At 38.3% G+C, this 27,115-nt stretch overlaps 1 protein-coding gene across 20 annotated transcripts in view; it reads right to left on the bottom strand.

Annotated features, from left to right (window-relative positions):
- Positions 1-27,115, bottom strand: part of itpr1b (inositol 1,4,5-trisphosphate receptor, type 1b) — a 183,666-nt gene that overhangs the window by 22,405 nt on the left and 134,146 nt on the right. For 11 of the 20 annotated variants that reach the window (XM_067431963.1, XM_067431972.1, XM_067431979.1 and 8 more), the window contains 13 exons: positions 26,177-26,377; positions 23,442-23,552; positions 23,248-23,343; positions 22,940-23,074; positions 21,435-21,542; positions 19,646-19,877; positions 17,384-17,509; positions 8,382-8,557; positions 6,207-6,371; positions 5,867-6,056; positions 4,645-4,731; positions 3,533-3,678; positions 2,143-2,308 (listed from right to left, as the gene is read on the bottom strand). In XM_067431963.1, the coding sequence (XP_067288064.1) occupies positions 2,143-2,308; positions 3,533-3,678; positions 4,645-4,731; positions 5,867-6,056; positions 6,207-6,371; positions 8,382-8,557; positions 17,384-17,509; positions 19,646-19,877; positions 21,435-21,542; positions 22,940-23,074; positions 23,248-23,343; positions 23,442-23,552; positions 26,177-26,377 (1,939 nt within the window). The remainder of the gene's footprint in view (positions 1-2,142; positions 2,309-3,532; positions 3,679-4,644; positions 4,732-5,866; positions 6,057-6,206; positions 6,372-8,381; positions 8,558-17,383; positions 17,510-19,645; positions 19,878-21,434; positions 21,543-22,939; positions 23,075-23,247; positions 23,344-23,441; positions 23,553-26,176; positions 26,378-27,115) is intronic. The other 9 variants (XM_067431981.1, XM_067431977.1, XM_067431980.1 and 6 more) reach the window with 1 other exon arrangement.

Raw genomic sequence — 27,115 nt, forward strand, 5'->3', positions numbered from 1 at the left:
TGGTCAATTTTGAGATTTTGGGCCAGTTTGCTCCCTTAACATGTAAGCTTTCATGTCAAAATTAAAAATATGTCGACATTACACATTAATGTGGTTAATTCACTATATTTTGTCAATGATGTGTATTATGTCAGTGATTTGTGTTATGATGTGTGTTTGTTAAGGTAGTTCTCTTCAGCATAAGGCTTTTGCTATTAATAATTTATTCATTTATTAATTCACATGTGTTTTCAATGTTATACACTGTTATACATTGTATATATATATTGTTTTTAGGTTTGGGGAAATGTATGGAATTATACAATACAAAACTTTAAAGGCCGTTTTCTCAAAATGAATTTTTTCTCACACTCAGAGTTAGATATTTCCACTTCAGTAGCATCTACAAGCACCAACTTTTCCAGTCTTATATTTAGCTATATTCTGAAGGCTTTTACAGAGGGATTTGTTGATATATAATTCTTATCGTGAGTTATAGGTCTTTTTACTCCAAAAAATATGGCAAAAATTGATTTTTCAAGCCTATTGTAAGTATTCTATAATTTACTAAAACACAAAATAAGATATCCAGAATCCAAATGAGCGTATATTTAAGTATACAAGGCCTCATTTGCATATTACAATATTATTTTATACAAAACTTGTAATATATATATTTTTTTCTTCATATCATGTTTATGCCAGTAATAAACTTGAAAAGTTTTATAGTGATATCTTGTAATTTAAAAAAATCCCTGTTCACCTGTAGTGTCTCGCCTTAAGACTTGGACACATAACAAAAATAAATACAGATATTCCTTTCTCTTACGGTTTCAAAGAAAACTGTACTGTATCTGAAAGGGGAAGTAGAACCACGGGGAAGCTGTATACAAGTGTGAATGGTGCGTGATATGAGCAAATGTAGGTTAGGAATCTTGTGACGGTCACAACAAAACAAAATCGTCTCATTTCGATGCGTGATTCGTGAGCGAACACATTGGTAAATTGTCACTTGACGCAACACGTCAGCTACTCTCCAGCTGCACGTTTGTGCTTCTCATCTTGCATGTAAAGTTTACATTCTGTTGTGCGTTTCAAACGTTAGTCATGGATCGTGAAATCATCCAGAAGACGAATTGAATCCTAACAAACTGCAGTTTCCATATTCATATCAAAACATGAGTCAAAAACAGCATTCTTATATAATAAGCAATGTGAGAATTATGATCATTTACAGCTGATCTCACACTAACACGGTCAAACACGGCAAGTGGCAACAGGAAGACACTTCACCACCTCCACAGCGAGTTATGACTAAGACTTCTGGTGAAGAGGGGGCGTCCTAATGTTTATGCTGGAGCAAAAGAGTTTTATGGGCCTATGAAATTAATAGGACAATGGTACATGAAATGAAACTGTGATTCACTGAAGATAACTGTGTAAAACTTCTGTCCTTAAACCTTCATTCAGTATTGTTGGGAAGATAGACATTACTTTATTTTAGAGAAAAGAGGTAGGGGAAAAGTTGAAGGGGGTGGAGTTAGTGGCCAAAATGGCAAAGGCTCATAAATATTGGAGGAGGGGATAATGCTATTTCATGATGATAAGTCATTCTGACTTATTTACACTGGTAAAGAGTTGGATTCTCATGCTAAACATGGCAACAACAAAAAAAAGTGTTGGATGTATAACAATTTTTATACCAAATACAAAGGTTTTTCTCGAGTTTGGCACTGTTTTGTGTCATAAAGGCAAAATTCCTTGATGGGCACTTCTCCGGGATGAGTGTGTACACACATCGACCAGAAGGAGAGCAGGAGTGTGTCCATCAATGAGCTTTATTAAGGTTACATTTTGTTTTTAGATAACAAAATCAACATGTTTTTGGTTGTGAGGGAAAGATAACCTTGTTCAGCTTTCCAAATAACCCAGCATTAAGGAAACAGTGGATTCAGTTTTTTTTTCTCCCCGGAGCAGTAACAGAGTTTTGTAAGTGTGTTTGTTTAAGCCTGGTCATGAGTGAAAACCGCAGGCGGTGAGTGAAACTGCAGCAAATGTCTGTGTTTGTCGGCAGCTGATGAATATCAAGGTCACGTTTGTTTGCAGTTTGTTTTGTGATTTAGAGAAGCGACCGTTTGGGGTCCATGGCGCGCAGACACTCACCACAAATAAAGCAAGTCGTTTTCAGAACCTCCTCTTTCTTCTGCTTTTCACTTCTGAGGTCAGCAAAAGTGTCAATGATGACCCCGAAAATGAGGTTGAGGACGATAATGATGACCATAAAGAAGAAGAGTAAGTCGTAGATCACACGGGCTGCAAACAGAGGCTCCTGCAGAAAAAATAGATGAAGGACACTTTTGAAAAAGAGGGGGTTTGCGTACCAATGCCATAACAGAACCATTTTTGCAGAACCTTTCAGTAAACAGGTCTTTAAAAAAAATAATCTTGGTGTGAAGAACATTTTGAATATCTAAAGAACGCTTTTAAAATGTAAATACCTTTTGTGCAAGGGAAAGGTTCTATGGATGTTAAAGGGTTAGTTCACCCAAAATTGAAAATGGGATGTTTATCTGCTTACCCCCAGGGCATCCAAGATGTAGGCATGTTTGTTTCTTCAGTGGAACACAAATGAAGATTTTTAGCTCCAACCGTTGCTCGTATAATACACAACATACATTATATGAGCAACGGTTGGAGTTATCCTACATCTTGGATGCCCTGGGGGTAAGCAGATAAGCATCAAATTTTCATTTTTGGGTGAACTATCCCTTTAAAGGTTCTTCATGGAACTATTGATGCCAATAAACAACCTTTATTTTTTAAAAAGGTCATGACATGAGAAATCAAATTTGCATTGATCTTTGACATGTGACCCAGGACCACAAAACCAGTCATAAGGGTCAATTTGTTGGCCAGTGTGTTCACTCACGAATCACACATCGAAATTAGACAAGATTCCTAACATCCTAAAGACTCATAAAGATAATCTGAAAGCTGAATAAGGTTAATAGGATAATATTCGGACCGAGATATATTTATACATATACTGTATTATATATATATATATATATATATATATATATATATATATATATATATATATATATATATATATATATATATATAAATAAAAGCAAAAAAAATGAGAAAATAGTCTATATAGTCATGTCATGGCCCCTTTAACAGTGAAGGTGATAAGATCAACCTCAACCTTTTTGATGGAAGGCTTTCCATTGTACGAAACCAAAATATTCAAATGTCCCTTATATAAGCTATATTCAGTCTAATATGTTGTTATGTAAGGACAAGGCATTTTTTAACAAAACATCATTTACTTAAAAGAGTAAAAAAGTATCTGATTGGCTATTCCATATGCACCAACCGATCAGTGATCATAACAGCATTTGTAAAAGGAAAGGTGAAGGTTAAAAGTGAAGTGTGTAATTTCTGCACCACTATCACCACACCATCCGAACACTTCCCCATTTCCCATCGGCAGAATGAATGGACAGTCCCTCCCCAAACTAACACTGAGTCTCCCAATGTGTGGCACCTCTTTAGAAGGTTTCCGCAGAACGTCTCCGACCCCGCCGCCGCTCCGCAGGCCGTGGCTCAACACGGTGACGATGCACATGAGCAGCGAGTCGCACGTCCTCTCCTTATCCTCAATCACGACAGCCGTCGGCTGCACTCCCACAGCTGCAGGAAACAGCCCGTCAATTAGCACTAAACAAATACATGCAAAATCTACCCAATCTAACAAAGGGATCTGTATTACTGTGGAATCTTCTACGTCTAGACGGTTGATACATGAAAATGTCAGGGCAAAAATAGCATTTGTGGTAAAATGCTTTCCTAAAAAAGGATCAAAAGATATCAGATCATAACACATATGACACAACAGCTCGTTCATAAAGAGTGGAGAGTATATTTTCTGAAGAGTGCTATTAGCCACGATTGTATCTAAAGATTTCCATTTTAAATAAATGCTGTTCTTTAGACTTCCTCTTAATCAAAGAATAATTTTCACAACAATACTACGCAGCAAAACAATGAAAAAGAAATGTGACACTGAAGATGCTATTAATTCAGCTTAACTAAATTAGATTATTATATTAAAATAGAAAATTGTTACGGTATATTTATCAAATAAATGGGTCTTGGTGAACATAAGAGACCCTTCAAAAACATAAACTTTTGAATGATAGTGTATGCTCCAAATGTACTACGTAGATGGCTGGTTCAAATACCTAAACCTAAGTAACCCTAAGTGTGACCAATAGTGTTTCAGAGTGGCCCAGTTGAGGTCATTCAGTGTTAACTGATGTGCTAAACAAAGTAAGACACGTTCACAGGGGTAGAAAGGCCATGCGGTTCAGGTGGATCAGCTCTAGTGATCATATTAGGCTGGATTTACATCTTAAATTTGCACATTGCACAAGACACGCTAATTATACTGGTGTGACCTCTAACCTCGAAGCAGCATGAACCTGCTGAACGTTTAGTGCCTGACTGTCATTAACCTCCGACCCCAAACATCGCCCCAGTAACCTACCAGGGATTCACGAGGACATTGAGTCACTCCTTTCCTAGTCTCATGACCAGCCATACTACTCAGATTTAACAAAGTGTGTGTGAAAGAGTTGTGGGTGATGGGGTTCGTACCGTCCATCATGGTCTCTGTGGAACAGTTCTCCTCTTTCCGACAAACCGCGCCTGCAAGGAACTCTCCCATCTTACTAGCGGATTGCTCTGAATATAGAAAAAAACACCCTGCAGATTAGGAGCTATGAACTGTTGTATAAGTGTATACATTTTTCTTTCAAAGAAGCATTGTCTGTATGTGTCCTCATTTGACCAATGCAGTCCTCCTCAAGACAACATGTCCAGGTCACATTTCACCCCAAAACCAGAAGAAAATGTTTTTAAATATAATATAATATAATATAATATAATATAATATAATATAATATAATATAATATAATATAATATAATATAATATAATATAATATAATATAATATAATATAATATAATTACGCGTATATATATATATATATATATATATATATATATATATATATATATATATATATATATATATATACTGTAATGCAATACTTATATTTTTTAATACGCATACATTTAATGGAAGTATAAAATTAAATAAAGTTTGTCAGTAAAATGTTTTATTGTAATACAGTAAATAATACTATAATAATAATAAATAATAGTTAATAATTTAAAAAATACAGTAAACCGTAATATTTAAAAATATTATTGCCATTTAAAATAGCTGTTTTCTATTTAATACATTTCCAAATGTAATTTATTCCTGTGATGTAAAGCTGAATTTTCAGCATCATTACTCCAGTGTTCAGTGTCACATGATCCTTCAGAAATCATTCTGATACGCTGATTTACTGCTCAAGAAACATTTATGATTAATATCAATGTTGGAAACAGTATCAGGAACTTTTTCAGGATTCTTATGAATAAGAACAGCATTTATTTGTAAATGTCTTTCCTGTTGTTCAATTTATTGTATCCTTGCCAAATAAAATATGAATCTATTTAAAATAAAATATAGTAAAGGTTATGAGAATGTTTTGCATTGCAGTGATCAGATTTAGAAGAAAAATTTAATTGATTGTCATGAAAATGATATTCAAAAAAATCATGTTAATCCTAAAATTTCTTACAATATAATTTCTTATTTCTCTCTTTTGATTTTAGGGTGACCACCAGTGCATGTTTTTTCAAATAACCACTCAGATGTTTGTAACCCGATATTTCCCATGTACAATGTGAGCCACCATGTGTTTTCAATTTCCATTTCTAGAGCACAGCTTAGGGCGACATCAGAGAAACCCATCTGTGATTCTCACCAAGAGTTTTATTGGAAATCCTGTCCACGGTCAAGATGAAGTCATCCTTGAAGATGATGTATCCAACGATGGAGAAGAGGTAGACCAGGATGAGAGCCAGGACGGCGGTCAGAACGATCGAGCGGCCGTTCCTGGTTACGCTCTTGATGACGTTTAACAGAGTCTCCTCTCTGTAGATCAGGTCAAAGAGCTGGACAGAGAGTAAGATGAGAGCGTGTCTGTGCGTATACAGTATAAATGCTGGTGAAAGTCTGTGTGGTCAAAGTTAGAAGAGAAGTTCAATCGTGAAAGATGGATACGGTACGTCTGGTAGAGTGAATGAAAGTGTGCGTGTACTCACAAGCAAGCTGTAGAAGAACACATGAACAAACACTCCAAGGCTGCATATAATGAGGTACAGCAGATGATACAGGAACTCCACGTCCATGATCATGGCCTTATATCCTCTCGTGAACGTACCGCGGTTTCCCACGAAACTCATTAGAAAAATCACTTTATTGCCCACCTGCAAACACAACCATAAGCTTGAGAGATTTTATCGCAGGTCTGAACAGAATTTTGGCTCGTGTGTAATGAGTTGAGGTAAAATTGAGCAAAGAGAAAATTCATCTGTAGCGTATCATTACAGATACACCACCAAATGAAGTGCCACCACAAATTACAGGCTCAAGTCAATCTTCAATGTGCATATTAAGACATATTTCCATGCACTTATTTCAAAACCGTATTCATTTAAACATCAAACCACTAAAGTCAGCTAATTATTTTGCTAATGTACACTAGCTTAAAGCTACACTGTGTAACTTTTTTAGTTTATTCTTAGCTAAAAACACTTAGTTCTTTCAAAAATATATGTGCTCATTAATGTATATTTACTTCTGGTAATAATATGCCATTGAAAATACATACGGGTGAGGGGTTGGAATGCCGGTCGCCATGTTGCCCCTCCATCTTGAAAGTACATTAGCCAAAGAGGGACATACCCCTAAAATTCAAGCTTCGCCTTTCGCTTTTTAACACTCGATGGCACCGTGTCGAATGTGAAGAAGGGGATTGCCATGTTAATTTTGGAGTAAATCAGCAACCGTAGAAGTTAAAACGAAATCAGAATTGAGGGATTTTTCACCGCTAGATGGGGGAAAATATCACACAGTGTAGCTTTAAATTGAGTACACAAACCAATTTTACAAGCTCATATTGCATTTTGTAGGACATTTATACACTTTCATTTAAACGTTTGAGGCAGTAAAGGTAATTTACTTAGCAAGGATGCAATAAATTGATCAAAAGTGAAAGTAAAGAAAAAAATTATTAAGAAGGCAAATTTTCTATTCGTCATAGAATTTTCTATTAATATTTAAGTCCTGTTCTAGTCAAATATGCATATTATGAATAAGTTATTCAACTAATTATACAAATTAAATGTATTAATTAGGTCATATTTAATTCTATAAACTATCCAATTTAAAAAAGCCAAATCAAATTTTGTTGTAATATTGTCCTGTTTAACACTGTGAAGCTGCTTTGAAATAATCGTCATTGTAAAAGCGCTATACAAATAAAGTTGATTGATTGATTAATATTAGAATGATCATGTGACAATGAAGACTGCAGTAATGATGCTGAAAATTCAGCTTTGAATTGCATAAATACATTTGATTTTATAGAAAACAGTTACTTAAATAGTAATAATGTTTAACAATTAAAATTGCTACCGTTTTTTTTTTTAATCAAATAAATGCAGCCTTAGTGAGCATAAAAGCCTTCTGTCAAACAATTAAAAAAATCTTACCATCCCCAAACTTTAGAACTTAAAGGTGCAGAGTGTAATATGTATACGGATACTTAACTGTGTTTTCAGTGGAGTGTAAAGACCTTACATAGTGAACCGTTATATTTTTATTACCTTAGAATGAGCCATTTCGATCTACATAAACCGAGGGTCCCCTTAGAGTGAAGTCGGCATTTTGCGCCGCCATGTTTCTACAGAAGCCCTAAACGGACAAACTTCTCTACTGGGTCTAAGACGACATCTTTGTCCTGTGTCGGCCACCGTAGCTTCTCTCTGTGCTTCGAAAGGGATGGGTAAGCGGTTGCAATTCGCAAACCTCACCACTAGATAAGTAGACTTCATAATGAATTTAAACTCGTACATTTCCAAACCCGATGACTTCCTTTCTTCCGTGGAAAACAACCTTGTGGGAAAAGAGCAATGTGAACAAAAGAAAGAAAGTCCATACAGGTTTGGAACGACATGAGAGTGAGAAAAATTAAGAATTTAATTTTCATTTAATTTTAAGGTAATAAAAAGAACTGGTTTGGATGCATATAAAGTGTGCACAATATTAGGGAAAAGTGGAGTTATTGTGTGAGCCAAGACCATTTTAACATCAGACTGTGAAAGCCGCATGGAATCCCCCAGTGACGCACGACACACCTTGGTGCAAAACACACAGAGTTGCCCTCTAACATCGCCGACCCGAGGAGTTTTGGAAGAAGATTGGCGTTCACTCACATTGAAGGCCCCGAGAAGGAACAGGGTGGGCTCCAGGCCGACCGAAAAGATGAGGCGTAATATGGTGGAGGCGATGAGCGCCCGAATCCCGTGAGGCTGGGGCAGGACAATAACTATGGCCAATGAAACCAACATTGCTGCCCACAGCAGTGCAGAGAGGTGTGGCTCCAGGGTGCCTGAGGAGAAAGAGGTAAACATGTTTTAGTGCCATCAATCAAGCTCTGGGATAAAAATACCACAGAAGTGACATGTTATCGTGCCATCTGTCACGGTTGCAAAGTCACCAATACTACAGGCTGCATGTCTTCAACTATCTCAGGGACTCAACTTCATTTCAGAGTGTGTTCCAGGTTACTGTGCCATTTTTTGGTTTTCTCAGCATGAGCAACCTTCTTGATCTGATTATGTAAATATGAAAATGAGAATTCTGTCATCATTTACTAATACTCATGATTTCTTTCTTCCACGTAATACAAAGGAAGTGAATAAGGACTTGTGCAGCTGAGCTCCAAAGCGTACAATGTAATTCAAGATTTGGTGTGTTTCTCCACTGTAAACCCTAACGCCGCATTCACACGTGGCGTAGGCGTTAACGCTTCCCATTTACTTTGAATGGGTGACATCATCCGTTGCCGAACTGAATTGTGGGTTCCGTCGCGGCGCTTCACTCGCGTTGCAAGCGGCAGAAGTTGAAGAATTCTCAACTTTTCAAGCGCCAGCGCAGGCGTCATCCAATCAGATCGCCGTATGCAAATATCCGACAGCAGACGCTAGCCAATTGCGTTCATTACTGCTCCGTGAACCATCCAGACCATAGACCGTTAAAAATCCAGACGCAGCTCCTGGACCACTACGTGATATTCTTCCCGCTGTCGGCGCTTTTTCAGGATTTAATGTACTTAACAGCTTCGTGCACCTGTGCAGTGCGCTGACAACAACTACACGGGCAATCGGACTCGCACATACAACCAAAAAAGGCGCTTTTTTGTGTTGTGTTTTGGTCCAAGCGGCAAGTTAATGTGATTGGCTGTTGTCACTATGACGAACCCAGCTTCAGCCACGCCCTCCGTCAAGCGTTAACGCCTACGCCCCGTGTGAATGCGGCGTAACGTGCAACTAAATTAATTGATTTGAGTAGAGCCAACTCAAATAAATGAGTATTTGGAACTTTCTTTATCTTTTGAGTTCACAAAACTGAAACATTTTATGTAATCTGAACTGTTTACATTTTTTGAGTTTTATGAACTTGTTTCTTTTAATTTAGACAAACTTAAGTTTAACTGAAACTGGGTTGGGATTTGTATTTGTATGCTTTGCTCTGCCACTCAAAAGAGAGAGTAAATGCAAAAATCTTTTATCATTTTAAAATCTTATATAATTATTTTTGTGCAAGATTAATGTTAAGGTCTAGTGTTTAACGTTTTGCTATGTTAGTTTAGAAGAGCTTCTGTTAGGTTGGGTTTTTTTGTGTGTGTGTGTGTGTGTGTGGGGGGGGGGTGTTGGGGTTACGAGGGTGATGAGGTATGCATATGTTAAATGTTCTATATTGCTCAGTCAACAAGTATGCTATGTAAATTATGCTACGCTATCAAAGCATTGTGTTACCGATTCGCAAGGTATCCTTTATTAAATAGCTAGTTAACACACAATTGTTCATTGATCATTTTAAATTAAATGTATGAATTAGCTTACTCAAAGATTTGAAGTTAAGAGCAAGTAAAGTTGCTGTATGTAAGTTTTTGATAATACTAAAGCACAAAAATACCATACTATGTTTGCAGATATTTAGGAAACATGCTAAGTTCACATTCTCGTTTCTCTGGCTACACAGCCAGTTATTTGACTTTGAAATGTGCGTTCCGTGTTGGAATGTCTGTTTGTTTTGGTCAGTTTACCAGATAGTCTTTTGACACCCCAGGTTGTCAGTTGGAGGAAAACACAGTGTATTGCTGCCATGGAAGTCAGCGAAAAAAATTCAGATTCTACCTGACTTAAAAAGCTCAGCAAAAGCTCTAAAAATCTCTTTGAACAGAAGCACAGTACAACGCGGAAAAATCAACTTATCAACTTACAGTGTAAAAGTTTCAATTGTCAGTTGTGCTCATTCCTGTTGCATGTCCTCAAACTGGCAACCCGCGCGCGCATTGAGTCTGATGAGGAGGCGGGGCTAACTATATTTTGAATTTGGAATGCAGTACCCATTTCAAACACTAGCTGTCATCCATACATACAGCAACTTTAAAATTAACGAGTACAAAATAAAAATCTGCAAGTTCTGCTTACTAAACTTTTCTTAACTTAAAAATAATGTAACCTGTTTTCCCAATTTGTATTTATTTATTGAGTTTTGCCAACTTATTCGGCTTTACAGTGTAATATATCAAGTCATATGGACTGTTATGCTACTTTTATAGTGCTTGGTTTTCCATCCGCTTTACACCTCATTCACTTTCATTGTGTGTATCAAGACATCCAGCAAAACTTATTTTGTGCTCTACAGAATTAAGTTATATGGGCTTGGGGAAAAAAACAGAACTTAACTTTATTTAAGAGAAAATATATTTTATCTATGAGAAATAACAGAAGTGCAGATGATATGGTTAGATTGCATTCCTTGTCATTACCCATGACTGTTGTGTATCTGAAACTGCAATTCTGTATGGTAAATGTAAATGGGATTCCCAAAAGTACTTGCAGTTTCACCTGTTGAACATGTTCGGGCACATTTTAGCCCTCAGGGGGAAAGATGCTTCGAATTTTTTTTTTTTTTTTTAAGTTACATAACCCAGAAAGAGTGACACATTTAAATATGTTACGGTTCGACTACGTTTTTTCATGAGCCGCGCTGGCATTGCTTTAATCCTCGTTTAAGTCCTGTTCTAGGCAAACGGCATTGAAACACACAGTACAGTAAGGTCTTATGTGGGAGTATTTTAGTGGGATTGTTAAGCGGGTGTGTGTGTGTACGCAGAGAAGAAAAATGAGGTCAGTCGGATTTGCAGGATCTTCACAGAGGCAATCGTTCCAGCTCGCTTGCTCTCCTGCCTGTGAGTAGACCACATGACAGGTGCTTGTTACATAACACGGCGTGCTAAAAATACCACGACTGAAAGATGCATGAGCGTCGGGTACTGAGCAAGGACGGACTCGCAGCCGAGCCGAGCTGGGGTTTGGACCAAAAAGGCTGCAAATCTGTCCAGGAAATCTGCAGAAGCGAGACCAGAGTGATTCAACAGATAGACGTCAAAGCTCTGTTCCATTCATTTCCACGACCTTGCACACACAAACAGACTACACTGAAAATCCAGGATTCAAAATCGAATTTAAACCTAGAAATAAAGTTTTAGAATTTAAACAAATGCAAGACAAAGAAGATTTCTGTCATTAATCACATGAGTACATTTTTGGCATTGATCACGTGACTTCCTTGCTTAGGTTTTCTTCCAATGAAGCACAAGAAGACTTTTGAAAATAATAAATGTATGCTGGAGAACTTGATATTCAGGCTTTGATCATGCCAGCTCGAGTGCCACTGTAATTAAACCAAAAGTTGGATGCAATTCACAATTTTTTCTTTTTACACTGAAATATTTGTAAAGACGGTTGCAAAGCAAATAAAAAATTTAACTTTGGGACCCGACTGCAACTGAGGTCAAAAGAAAATAAATACATATATAAATGCATGCATATATACATAAGTGCATACATACATATGTATGTGCATGCATACATACAAACAAACATGCATATGGGTCTTTTAGGACTATAATGTGCACTGACCCATACCTCAGAGAAACATATTGTGCACCATATAAATAGATTTGTATTGTGCATGCACCCTATCCAAACATGACAAGGGAGTGGCTATATTCAGCCCTTTCATGCTAAAGCCCCAGATCTCCCCACAGCTGTACCGGTTATGCTATGCACTCCTGTGCATTGAGGGTGCACACACTGACCTACTTCTTGAGTCCTGTCTGAATGGCTACATTCTACCAGACAGGGTAGGAGGGGAAGGAGCCGGGCGAGCGGCACTGGAACACACTCCTGTGCTGCTGCTACACACATTCTGGAATTCTGCAGGGCCTCTCGCTTGACCTTTACAAATACTGTAAAGGGACCCACTGAACTCTGCAGAAGGGCTTTTGTAATCGGCTTTAGGGGTGACGTTCTGAAACCTTCTTCTTAATGTGTCTGAAGACAAGTGATTTTGAAGTGCCCACATTGAAATGAATATACTGTGTGAAACAACCAATAAGAACATACATAACATAACAGCAGGATTCAGGATGAAGCAGGATTAGGACCATTTAGAATATAATGTGAATTCAAGAATTCAAAATTTGTGATTAATTAGAATGTATATATTATGTTCATTAGCACCCAAAAATTAGTGTTTCATATTACACATTCAATTTTAGTGGTAAAACTAGATAACTAGTTTTGTAGTGTAAAAGTGAAGTGTTTATAAGTGTAAGTTAATAATTTATTAACTTACACGTATAACACTTATTATTAATAATGATATATTTATTTTTTATAATAAATATATTTTTTAATTTATTATAAAAAAATAAATATATAATTATGAATGAATAAATAACCATTAAAAAAAAAAAAAAAAAAATATATATATATATATATATATATATATATATATATATATATATATATATATATATATATATATATATATATATATATATATATATATATATATATATATATAAAGGATTATTAGGTACACCATAATAATAATGATTTTGACCTCCTTTTTGCCTTCAGAACTGCCTTAATTCTACGTGGCATCGATTCAACAAGGTGCTGAAAGCATTCTTTAGAAATGTTGGCCCATATTGATAGGATAGCATCTTGCAGTTGATGGAGATTTGTGGGATTCACATCCAGGGCACGAAGCTCCCGTTCCACCACATCCCAAAGATGCTCTATTGGGTTGAGATCTGGTGACTGTGGGGCCATTTTAGTACAGTGAACTCACTGTCAAGTTCAAGAAACCAATTTGAAATGTTTTGCGCTTTTGTGACATGGTGCATTATTCTGCTGGACGTAGCCATCAGAGGATGGATACATGGTGGTCATAAAGGGATGGACATGGTCAGAAGCAATGCTCAGGTAGGCCATGGCATTTAAACAATGCCCAATTGACACTAAGGAGCCTAAAGTGTGCCAAGAAAACATCCCCCACACCATTACACCACCACCACCAGCCTGCCCAGTGGTAACAAAGCATGATGAACCATTTTCTCCTTCTGTTTACGCCAAATTCTGACTCCACCATCTGAATGTCTCAACAGAAATCGAGACTCATCAGACCAGGTAACATTTTTTTAACAGTCTTCAACTGTCCAATTTTGGTGAGCTTGTGCAAATTCTAGTAGTTTGAAGTTCAGGAGATTGTCTTGACCAGGACCACACCCCTAAATGCCTTGAAGCAACTGCCATGGGATTGGTTAATTACATAATTGCGTTAATGAGAAATTGCACAGGTGTTCCTAATAATCCGTTAGGTGAGTGTATATACCATTAAAATAATTATATGCTATTATGTATATTATATAGTAATAATAATAATTATATTATATTATTGTTACACACTTTTAATAAATACATAAATACATAAATAAAGAAATATATATATTTTTAAAGATATTTTTTTAGATACTTTTTTAATATCTTTTTTAGAACACCATGGTCTTGACTTAATTAGTTATCGTGCTAGCGGCACATGAAACAGTAAAATCTATGGAAAAACACCAAACAAACATCACAAGAAACTGAACTACTAAACTTCTTCTATAATTCTTTGTTAAATATCAAACTTTCGGCCTACAAACATTTCCTCATTGTTTTACAGCCATGTTTATTGCAGGGACAATATTTAAAATTCACCTTTGTTCTCCATTAGATTCTATTGTTTGTATTTTAAATCGTGACCTATTTGACTCCCAGAGAAGCCTTTTGTTTTAGAGACTACAAGAGTTTTCAATTAAAGTCCCAAATGCTTTTGAGAAAGGGGAAGGCCCAAAACAAAAGCCCCTTCGGCGCCTGACCCCAGCCTGAACAATGCAGAGTTTATGTCAGTCACAATGTGGCACTTATGCCAGTCACAATGACTGGACAATCAATGCTCAACAACATAAGTGAGAGAGTGAAAGCAACACAGAAAAGCCTAATAAATATTAGGTTACCCCAATAGTTACATTTGAATGTAGGATGATACTGATCACAAACTTTAACACAAGCAGCTTGTGCTTAAGCTGTGATGTAAGAATGAAGAAAGTGCCAACGCTTTGTCTTTATCTGGGTCTCTGTTTTCAGGGTCAGATCTCAGCTCTGACATAAACAGGTGTCATATTTCTCTGACATGGACACAAACACACACTTTTGATCAAAAGTAGCAGGGAGGAGATAGACACAGCCTTAACTGAAGCTTATGAGATTAGGGAAATAGTGTGGCATGTTTAGGGAGTCAGGTGATAAGTTATGCAAGTGATCTCAGATAAGAGGGCAAAATCAATAACCGGGTTAAGCACAAAAGTTATGTCCATCATTATGTCACCCCTTAAAGTACACACACACTTTTAGAACATAAATGCTAGATATCTTCATAGATATGTCTTACTTTTAGTTAAGAACGTTTTTTTTTTTTTTTTTGCTTTATATATTCTTGATGAAATACATGATTAAATGTGTATATACATCTACATACACACACAGATCTGGCACAACATTATGACCCTTTATGGTCCCCCTTTTGCTGCCAAACAGCCCTGACCCGCCAAGCATGGACTCCCCTAGACACCTGAAGGTGTGCTGTTGTATGTGGCACCAAGATCTTAGCAGCAGATCCTTTAAATCCTGTAAGTTGCGAGGTGAGGCCTCCATGGATCGGACTTGTTTGTTCAGCAAATCCTACAGATTCTCGATTGGATGGAGATCTAGGGAATTTGGAGGCCAAGTCAACACCTCAAACTCATTGCTGTGCTCCTCAAACCATTACTGAACCATTGTTGCTTTGTGGCATGGTGCATTATCCTGCTGAAAGAGGCCACAGCCACCAGGGAATACCGTTTCTATGAAAGGATGTACATGGTCTGCAACAATGCTTAGGTAGGTGGTACGTGTCAAAGTAACATCCACATGGATGGCAGGAGTAAAGGTTTCCCAGCAGAACATTGCCCAAAGCATCACACTGCCTCTGCCGGCTTGCAGAGGATAGTGCATCCTGGTGCCATTTGTTCCCCAGGTAAGCGACGCACACGCACCAGGCCATCCACGTGATGTAAAAGAAAGCATGATTCATGTTTCATCAGACCATCAGACCAGATCACCTTCTTCCATTGCTCTGTGGTCCAGTTCTGATGCTCACGTGTCCACTGTTGGCGCTTTCGGCGTTGGACAAGGGTCAGCATGAGCACCCTGACTGGTCTGCGGCTATGTAGCCCCATACACAACAAACGTGTATTATGTCACCTTTCTATCAGAACCAGCATTAAAGGTCCTGTTCTTCGCGATTCCATCTTTCAGACTTTAGTTAGTGTGTAATGTTGCTGTTAGAGCATAAATAATACCTGTAAAATTATTAAGCTCAAAGTTCAATGCCAAACGAGATATTTTATTTAACAGAAGTTCCCTTTCAAAGCCTACAGCGAACGGCCGTTTTGGACTACACCCCTGCACTTCCTTCAGGAATGACGTCACTAGAACCGTTTGTTGACTAACCCTCCGCCCACAAGAACACGCAAAATAGGGGGCGTGGTCTTGCTGCTCTCTCACGTGGAGAAGAGCGCGCATTCAGCGCTTGCATCTCCCCGTTATGGTAAGAGGCGGGACCTTTCCGGGCAAAAAGCGCTAAGCTGCTGTCCAATCACAACACAGGAAGCGCTGGCCCAATCAGAACTCCTTAGGTCTTTCTGAAGGAGGGACTTCATAGAACAAGGAAATCATCAGGCCATTTTTAGGACAGAGGAAACAGCGCTGTACAGATAAGTAAATTGTGTGAAAAATACTGTGTTTTTTTACACGCGAAACATGAACTCATGTTATATTGCACACTGTAAACATAATCAAAGCTTCGAAAACACGCGAAGAACGGGACCTTTAACTTCTTCAGCAATTTGAGCTACAGTAACTCGCCTGTTTGATCAGACCACACGGGCCGGCCTTTGCTCCCCAAGTGCATCAATGAGCCTTGGCCACTCATGACTATGACGCTAGTTCACCACTGTTCCTTCCTAGGATCACTTTTGATAGACACTGATCACTGCAGACAGGGAACACCCCACAAGAGCTGCAGTTTTGGAAATGCTCTGATCCAGTCGTCTAGCCATCACAATTTGGCCCTTGTTAAACTTGCTCAAATCCTTACGCTTGCCCATTTTTCCTGCTTCTAACACATCAACTTTGAGGACAAAATGTTCACCTACTGTCTAATATATCCCACCCACTAACAGGTAGTTATTTGAGAGTTAGTGTTATTAACTTCACCTGTCAGTGGTCATAATGTTATGACTGTTTGGTGTGTTTATACAGTATATAGATTTAATGGAATAAACATGAAATATATGGATATATAAGAGAAATTCACACTACTAAGATTAGCGGAGGAGATCATATCACTCAGAATTAATAAATTATATATGATGGGTTATGACGGAAGACTGGAAGGCTTTTTTAAGTTTTATTATGCAGGCCATTTTATGTCTTTCAGGGGCTGTGTGTGCTGAAACTAGGCCAGTGTCAAGTTCCAGCCTGCACTCAATTACCTCCATAAAAACAGCAATCTGTACTCTAGCAATTTGTGTAAAGTATGATCAAAATTGTGGTTAGTATTGTAACAATTACAGAGCACTGAAGCATCTATGCCATTATGAATAGTTGGCATTTGATGTCTATAGAACACTGTTTAGAGCTTGTTTGGAGCAGAGAATAAAAAATAAGTAAATACATATAAGCAAAGAGTAAATATACATGTGCCTCACCTCCACGGATAGTAGAATCCAGCGGATAGAAGAATGCTACCAACAGGTTCATGAGGACGGCGAGGTTAAAGGAGATGCTGCTCCAAAAGGACATGTTACGTGAACACCAGTACAGGATAGGCTGAGCTGGGAGAGGCGGCAAGTCAAAAAATTCAATTTCAAATGTTAAAGGAACACAGTTTGCATCATTCCATAGTTCTTATCTAGATAGTATCACAAAACTAAAATAGTCTATTTCTATTCCCCTGATGCACATCATGTCAGAGCTCCACGTACATGGTTCTGCCACAAACATAAACTGAAAAATGTACTTTTGGAACCATTTGCTGTTATTCAAATGTGTAAGTTCTGTGCCTTTAGTGGAAGCAAACTGAATTGCAATCTCTTTGAGCATTGACACAACAACATTGGGGCAACCGATTGCATGATACTGAAGTAGGATAACCTGTTTACCCAAACAATGGAAGATGGAGAAATGTTTGAAACTAGTTTGAAAAGCAATTCTGTATGATTTCACCAGTAAGCCAGAAATTACACATTGCACTTTTAAAACCACCTTTTCCACTCTATATAGAAAAATGTAATGCACTCTGGTTTGCCAAAGAAAATCTCACTTAAGGCCTGTTGGGATGACATGACGGATGATGACACTAACAAGATCCACACTGGATCTGCTGCTCACCTTTTATGATTTTTTTTAAAAAGACTGATCGCATTATGTAATTCTCCCACCTTCTACTAAACAACTTGAGTACAGCTGTCTGTTAGTTTCTAAGGCGATCTGGAGGACCATTTCTGAATGATCTCAAGCTTAAATGTATTCCAGCTGACCCCGGTGCAATTCCAATTATATCCAATCAGGACAACGTCCAATTACACTAACTTTGGTAAGTCTAGAATTTCTTTGAAAATATAGTTTTTTCCTCAAACAAAGGCATTCCAAACAAAACACATATTGAATGAAGTTAGGGGCTGTTAGGCAGTTTTAGAGACAATTTCTCCAACCGCACCTCAGATTGAAGTCAAAAACCAGAGAAAGAAGACCAAAGAGTTCAAAGGGTTTCTTAGTACGGCAAAACCATGTACGAGAGCTCGTTGACCTCAGCCACCACCTTTGCTTTGACCCATGACTCTCTGAGTAGTCTAACTGGAGGATTTAATGTCTGAGCTATGGCTATTTTGACAGGTTTTTTTTTTTTTTTTGTCTGAAAAGAGGAACTGGAGGAGGGGACTTTCACACAGAGGTCGCCACACTCATGACTTGGGGTTGCGGCAACGGAACATTGCTTCTACTTTGATTCAGCCTGATAAAACCTTCACGTCAGTGCATTACTAACGAACACAGAATTCACACCCTCATTTTTATTAGCAACTCAGGGCCAGAAGACTCAAAGATATGATCTAGAACTCTGGCCAAATGTCCCATGCATGGGAGCCATGCAAGAAAAAAGGCTGCCATAAGCCCCTCCGTCTGGCGAACTGCTTTTTGACAGCTTTTTATCTTGCACTTTGTATCTTTTCATTGTGGTTGACCTCATGCTCTTCTTGTCTGAGAACTTCAGACTTCAAAACCCATTTCCAACCATTCCTGCTTCACCTTTTCAAACCCTTTTCCCACAGAAATGCAGTAGAATTTTGAAATTGTATCATGGGTAATTGAATCAGTACTCATTTTTATACCAGGTCTTTTAACATCCCAATTCTGTGTGGCCATTTTGCCAACCCAACCTTTAAGGTTTCTGGTTCAAGACTAGCAGGTTTTATGGGCTGGTGCAAAGCCAACCGGAAATGGCTCCAGATTGAGCACCACCCTGTTGGTGGAAAATGGGCTTTAGAGTTCCATGTTTCCCATCATCTGCTCATTTGATCCCTCACTCAGCTTATTTCCGTAATCAGCTTTTATGATGTAAGCTGCCAATGTGTTTATTTGGGATTTATTCAGACTTCTCCATGAGCCATCTTCCTCCCTTGTTTCTTAAACTTTCAAGCATGAACACTTGGAACTAAAAACTTAAGCAAACTTAAACATTATTTTTAGTTACAGGTCTATCTTGTTTATGTTACATTAGTTAAAGTTTACACCCCCTCCCCACTGCCCTGGCTTAAGGGGGTCAGGGTGAGGTATGTATCCCAGCACAAGTGCACCAAAAGCGGACCGCACTGCATGGAGAGAGAGCCCTGATGGGTCCCTGGAGGCTCTAGGAGTGGAGAGGGTGTGTAAAGAAGCTTACTAGGTAATAGAGGAAGGGAGTGGACACGCACAAGGCACGGAGTTTGCGTTACCAGTGGCCTCTTGAGTACCTCGCAGCTTCTTCTGCCAGTTCATCTCGTTGAAGAGGTCTTCGGAGCGCAAGAAAAAGTCGTTGATCTTGCTGCCCTGCTCGTCGCGCTCCGTGGTGTAATAGACACGGAGCTTGGACTCCTGGGTTAGGAATTCGCATATGTTGGGGACGGGAAATACGATCTGCTCCATTGTGCGATCCAAACGGACGATCTGCAAAGGAAAGACTGAGCATCACGTGATGTCGTAAGCTGATTGGATTGGCTGTAGGGGTTGCATATGAAATGACACAATTTGGTGGACACTGTTTTACTTTCAAATAGAGTTAGGCCTACAATGTCGCCTCTAAAGGCACAATCACGTTAGCAAATTTTCAACTAAATCTCACGTTAAAAAAAGGTCCAATGTTAATAGTGTAGCTATGCATGAAGCACCATTCATACCAAAGTTACTTACAAACCAAGCAACTTCTGTTGGTCAACGCAGCCAATTTGCCTGACCAACTTGAACAGGAGTGAAATCTGCATTGTGAAATATTCCTCCCTCACTTGTAACATGGATTCCTGATGAAATGACTTCTATTTCGAATAAATGCAGCATACAGGTCCTTTCACACTGGACGCGTAACGAAAAAGCGTAACGAATAAGTGAATATTTCGCATGCTAATATTTCGCGTCAAAACCATTCACATCAGCCGCGACACGAATTTGCGACGTTTCAGAGCAGCAACATTCCAAAACATTGGCGGCGACAGCCGAGAAAACACGGGCACTTCATCATTCAGTGAAGACGAGCTTTTCATTTTATTTAAAGGACCGAGAAGAAGGTTTTGGGTGCAGCCAGTCTTACAGAACAGAGAGTCTGAAGGGGAGGATGCTAATCTTGTACAGGAGCTAAAACTTTATCATGGCCGGTTCAGCACTTACTTTCTAAAGTCTGTGGGACAATTTGAGGATCTCCTCTAGAGACGGCAGCGCATCTGACGAGACAAACCGTGCACTTCAGGGAATCAATCGATCCGAGCAGATGTTTCCAGTAGAGTAAACATTGTAAACATTTCAGTGCCACAGACGTAGCCTACTGATGGCAACACATTCACTTTCCATAATCGCGGACACAATGTTTAAAAAAAAAAATCAACTATTTATAAAAGGTTATAAGATATTGCTGTCTGTAGCATACAGTGGGCAAACACAGCTGCAGCTGTACAGCTTACAGTTGTAATCTCATGAGAAATGCCATGCCTGGCAAATGTTAAAGTTGATTGAATAGCTTGTGACATCAACTGGACATTTCGTCACCTTTGTTTCCTTTTATGTGATTGGTTGAAGCCGTTTTTGTCGCCGCTAGAGTAAAAAAAATCGACATCGATATCGAAACGAAAAAAATAAATGTCGTTTTTTCGCCTCAGCACATTCGCGTTCGGTGTGGAAGCGCTCATTACACAAACAACTGATCGAGAAAAAAAAAACATTGCACGAATTATTCGCACGTCAAAATCGCGTCCAGTGTGAAAGGGCCTTAAGGTTAAAAAATTGTATATAAACAAACTTTGGCGTAATAGGACTAACTATGTATGAAAGCTGATAAACGTGTGTTCAGTGATATTTAGTGTGCCACTATGATATGCTATGTCTCGGGACATTTTCATTTGTGCTTCATGTCAGTTTTTCACTGTATAAATGGTAGTAACACTGTTGCTGGTACTCCAGTGTGAGAAACTATGAATGGTGGATCAATAACGGCCTCCATTGATGAACACCACTGACCTCAATTTGCGCTGTGTGTTTGGCATAGAACTCCAAAGCTTCATCTCCCTCTCCGTATGTCCCTCCTGGTTTCAGCATGGCCTGGAGTTCCTTGTTGTGTCTGGCTAGCTGTGGGAGTATGTGGAAAAAGGGATGAGACCGTGTTTGTTTTCATTGAGACCGTGTATATATGTTGTAATGACTCGTCTGGCCTTGTTTTGCTCACAACACACTTTACCGTCAACTAAAGGCCAACGCCTGTCTGGGAAAAATGCTGACATAAAATGAATAACGCAAACCTGAACTCAGAACTACCCAATACGCAAGTTGCTCCATATTAATGACATACCCAATCTATGAATGTTTCGGGATATGATGTCAAATGTCCACTGCTGCATTGTTTAAGAGATCATGCCACCCACACCTTAGGCAAACATGCAACATTTTTCCAATCTAAAGCCTTTTATAAATTAAACTCTTTTTCACAACTACTACATATAGTAGAGTTTGGCATGGGTGTGCAGTTTTTAACGTTCTTGCTTTGACGGTAACAAACCTCTGTATATGATGTTATTCAGCTAGAAACACGCCTATATATTAACTTTTAACTAACTCACAGTTTTGTTATCAAACTGTTGGCCCTCCATGACAGGGATTGACCTGAATGAGAAAACTGAATGTAGAAGAAGAATTTCTCAGAATTGTGTTCATAAAAATCTGGCTTGTAAAGAAGCAGCATTTAAATTCACATACAGTATGTTTTGGGTCATTGTTAAATTTATGTAATATGAATGTGATTATTGTGTGTGTGGGGGGGGGGGGGATTTCCAATTTTAAAACAATAATACAGAACGTAATACAATACAATAACATCTGTCTGCAAAAATAATGTAATGTAAATTGTATTGTAAATATCTTCTTTTGGGGATACTTTATAAATAAATGTTATGCTGTATGTATATTCCATTTTTAAATCTGCTTATCATGTGATTATTTAAAAGAAATGTCTTTTTATCATGCATCTAAATCTGATCTCTTTCCCCGACAGCTAGACGGCAATAAAATAGCCACATTCAATATTCTCACAATGCCCCAATTATGAAAACAACTTAGGGTCAAAGCCCAGCGGTGAACAAATAAAGACTTTTTGAAACCGTGTAGCCACCACAGAATCTGCTCCAGTGCTGAAACTAAACGGATTAATTGTTGATAAAATTATGGATTGACCTTTTGAGCTGCAACCTGCAAAAGCATATTTCTTTATGACTTGAGTAAAAAGGCCCTGTCAAATGTATTTTGTTCTCTGGTCTTTTCAAATCGCATACCTCTGATTCCACACAGTGTCATTTGGAGGGCCGGTGGAAATGCTGCCCTGTTTCTAACATGGTTACATAACTGATCCTCTGACGATGACCCCGATAATTACGTGAACCGTCAGAAAATCTATATAGCTGCAATGGGGAGGGGAAGAGGGTGACATAATCACATAATACATAAGGGTGTAAATGCATATTCGTGTGCTTCACCTGATGGGCAAGGATGTAGATGTTGTGACCCACGTTTCGGGGAGAAGCGGCATGCTCTTCCTCACCGTTTTCATCATCGTCGTTGTGTTCTACCTCAATTTCTCCCTGCATGTAAGCCTTTTTGATCACCTCCACCTGTACATCAATCAAACATTTAAATGATGATGACAGTAGTATGGTGGTTAGTGTGCCTACAGTATGCAAAACAGAAAATCTGCCTGCAGGAATATGAGAAAGATGAATTTCCAAAGCAAAGTGCCAACTTTATATTAACACTGCTAGCTTGCGCATTCATTGTTTGCATTTACCAGTTCTTTAGGCCTCATGTTATACAGAATCCTCTCCGCGTTCTCACTGTCGTGGCGGCTTTCCATGATGGCCAGCAGCAGTTTTGAAGCGTTATTCTGTAGAATAATAATATAGAAAAAAGCAATTCACATCAATTATTTTGAACTAAACCGAAAACTTCATGTCCCACAAAGCTCTGGAGGTGTTCTCGAACCTTGAGCTCCAGCACCAAGTCCATCCTCTTCTTGCCGAGAGGGTTGATGTCATTGAGGATGAGAGCGATGATGATGTCGATACCGTTACATTCATGCGTGGCAATACAGTTCTGAACAAGGGAAAAGATGTTACATGTTTACTACTGTTCAAGAATTTTACATTTTTTTTGAAAGAAGTTTCTTTTGCTCACCAAGGCTGCATTTATTTGATCAGAAAACAATTTTGTGGAATATTATTGCAATTTAAAATAACTGCTTTCTATTTTAATATATTTTAAAATATAATTTTGCATGCATTTTGAAACAGTTGTGCTGCTTAAAACTGTTAAAGGGGTGATACATTGAGAAGTCAACTTTCCCTTGAGCTTTTGATATATAAAAGGTCATGGTAATATAATTATTATGGTAATATATTAATATGATTATCCTGTAAGTTTCAGAGCTGAAAACGTCCTTGTTAGTCAAAGAAAAGCTTTTATAGACCAGGCTCAGAAACGATCGCGTCTGCATCTTGACGTCATCTGTTGCGAAACACCGCCTCTACAGAATAATAAGCACGTGAAGTTCAGTAGCCCCGCCCACTGACTCATGGAGCCGTTCGGATCACGCTAGCCAGCAGCAATAAACATGCCAAAGAAGATAGCAAGATATTGCGCTATTCATGGTTGTGGAAGAACACAGTCGCTGCATAAGCTTCCTTCCAATCATAATATAAGGAATGTGTGGCTGAACTTTATTTTTAATGAAGTTCCAGCTGAAGTGGGGAAGATATGGTGTTCACTTAATTTCACTGAGGAATCGTTTATAAACCAATCTCAGGTCGATGCTGGATTTGCAGGCATTTAATATTAAAACACAATGCTGTTTCTTCTATATTGGATCCGACAGAAGGAATGGTGCAACAAACTTATGTGAGTAAAACGTGTTTTTATATGTAATAGTATTGCATTGTTATAGATCGTTTTGCTTATATGTACGTGTAACAGAACATACCTTTAGCACTTTGGTCTCAGACATGTAAGGGTGAGCGCTCGCAAAGCCCAACGTCGCGGTGCTGTGTGTTTTCCAGACAGGCTACCAAAACGAAAACCCGTCGGCAGGCCGATGAATCTCATTATTTTCTTGTTCTGCGCTATTCTCTCTCTCTTGACTTGACACTTGAAGGTTGTGCACGCACGTGTGTGTGTGTGTGTGTGTGTGTGTGTGTGCGGTTTGCCTTAATAATAATAATAATAATAATAATAATAATAATAATAATAATAATAATAATAATAATAATAATAATATATTTTATTTGTAAAGCCCTTTTCATAGTTAAAAATTATCCCAAAGTGCTACACATAAATTTTTTAAAAAAAAAATACGAACGATTTATATCGAACGATCGTGCGGGCTATGTAATACACAGATAATAGTCCAATTAATCGCGGGTGGATGAGAAATAAATCATTATGTTTGTTTGATAAAGACGTACTTGAATCATTACGGTTGCTACTTTCAAATCAACCCCTCTCATGTGAACTGAACTGACAGGGGCATAGATATGACAGGAGCTGAAGCTCATTAAATATGCAAATCTTATCCAATCCTAGCCGTGGGCGTTTACTTCCAAGTCTCCAGTGCGGCACGCCCATCAGAACCAGCGTTCAGGAAAGAGCCTCAACCAGTGCAGAAAATAGCCTATTACTTATTAGTTATGTTTTTGAATGTAAAAACCACACAAACGTCATTAGTTGACCTCAGGCAACAGAATACTTTTTTTTTTTTAAAGCCAGTTCATGACGCCTTTCATTTCTATTGAATGGTAGTGTATATTAGAAAGACCCCTTCTTAAAGGTAAGTTAATAAGTTACAGAAATGGGCAATAAAGTGAAACGCTAAACAAAAACTGCACATCACAGAACAAACGGTTACAGAAAGCACATTCCCACAAGTTTAATATGAAAATTAAACTGCAATTAACTGATTATGGCTCTGGAACAGAGTGTTTCAGTGAGAGACTAATTATCCAGTCATTACGGGACAAAAGCACACTGTCAGCATGCAAGTACACTACATTTCTTCTTCGAAAAATTAGGACAATGACGACAATCAGCCCCCATAATGGTCATATGACGTTGGAAAAGTTGCATAATGCTATCCCAACACACAAAGAAAGATTTGCGTAGATTTTGAGTATACGGGTATATAGTGTATGTGTATCTTAAAGCAAAAGTTCACCCAAAAAAATGACAATTCTGACTTCATTTACTTTGTTCACGAATCAGACTTATCAGGGTTGAATTCCAAGTTGTTGAAACCATTGGCACCAGTGGTTTCTACAATCTACTTAAGCTTACACCGTGTCCGAACCAGACATGATGCGATAAGATTCCAGCGTCAAAAACTCAAATTAACCTGGAAAAGATACCCATTATCGAGTGACGCGGCACGTGCCGTTAGGACACGGTGCTACAATGCTTTTGGAAAACACATCCCTGATTCAAGAGTTTAACTCACTGACTAGATCAACTCATTGATTCTGTCCTAGTGGTTAACAGATCACATTTTCAAAGTACACTGACCTAAATTTTAGTTTTCCTACATGTGTTGCATGCTTCAGAATATTTGGAATATACTGTAGTGCTTGTATTTATGGGGGTAAACAAGAAAAAAATTACACACATTTTTATTTTTGGGTGAACTATTCCTTTAAAGTGTAGAACAAAAGAGTGTGTGGATGTGTCAGGTCCACCTGGTTTTCATGGCAAGGGCCCTGGCAGTATTCTGTCAGGCTCTCCACCGTCTGGTTTATGAGAGCGACGTTCTTCTCGTTAATATAGAGTCCCAGCAGCCCCAGGCCCCCTGTGGTGCTGCCACATATACAATCCAGGAACTGTAGTGTCTCACACACCAGGTTGTAGTTGTTTTTGTTGTTCTGGCAGCGAAGGAAGTTCTGGGGAACAAGCGGGAAAAACAGGAAACGTGAAGCTTTTGTATGTAGAAGTCATATTAGAGCACAGTCGATACATAACGGGGATATGGGATAGGATTTAGATTCAATCAAGATTCAAAGGTTAGTTTAATTCCCACTCGTATGTTTTTCTTTGAGGACTTGCATATCACATTCAAGAGGAAAAATCAAAATTGTGTTTATGATGTAACCATCTGCAGGATGGGGTTATGTTAAAGTTCAAGTACAAGCAATAGGTAAGCTAGAAAATAATTATTAAACATTTCACCAAAAGGTTGATGTTTAGCTAATTACTGCGAAACTAGCATGAAACACTTCGTAAGATATAAAATCTGTTTATTTTCTTTCTTTTCTTTTATGTAATTTTTCCAGTATTGAATGAAATATGTTGTTATCCTTTTCAGCTAACAACATTTCTACTAAACTTTCAGTCCCTGGCATACTGAAATCCATTCTGGCAACTTTTAGCTGATGTATAAAATCAAGACCCTGGTTTCTCAAATATTCAGCTTATTTAAGAAATACACCAAAAACAGCTAGCAAATAACATTTCATTTAGAGCGGTTGTCTGATCTTTTCTGATACCAATCATACAGTTCCTTGAGAAATAGCCAACAGCAAAACTACAAGTAAAGTACAGTTAGCTAAGCAACATAGTGTCTGTACTCACAGAACGTGTGTGTGTGTGTGTGTGTGTGTGGGGGGGGGGGGGGGGGGGTT

Source organism: Pseudorasbora parva, chromosome 22 (assembly GCF_024679245.1).
Source record: "Pseudorasbora parva isolate DD20220531a chromosome 22, ASM2467924v1, whole genome shotgun sequence".
Lineage (NCBI taxonomy): Eukaryota > Metazoa > Chordata > Actinopteri > Cypriniformes > Gobionidae > Pseudorasbora > Pseudorasbora parva.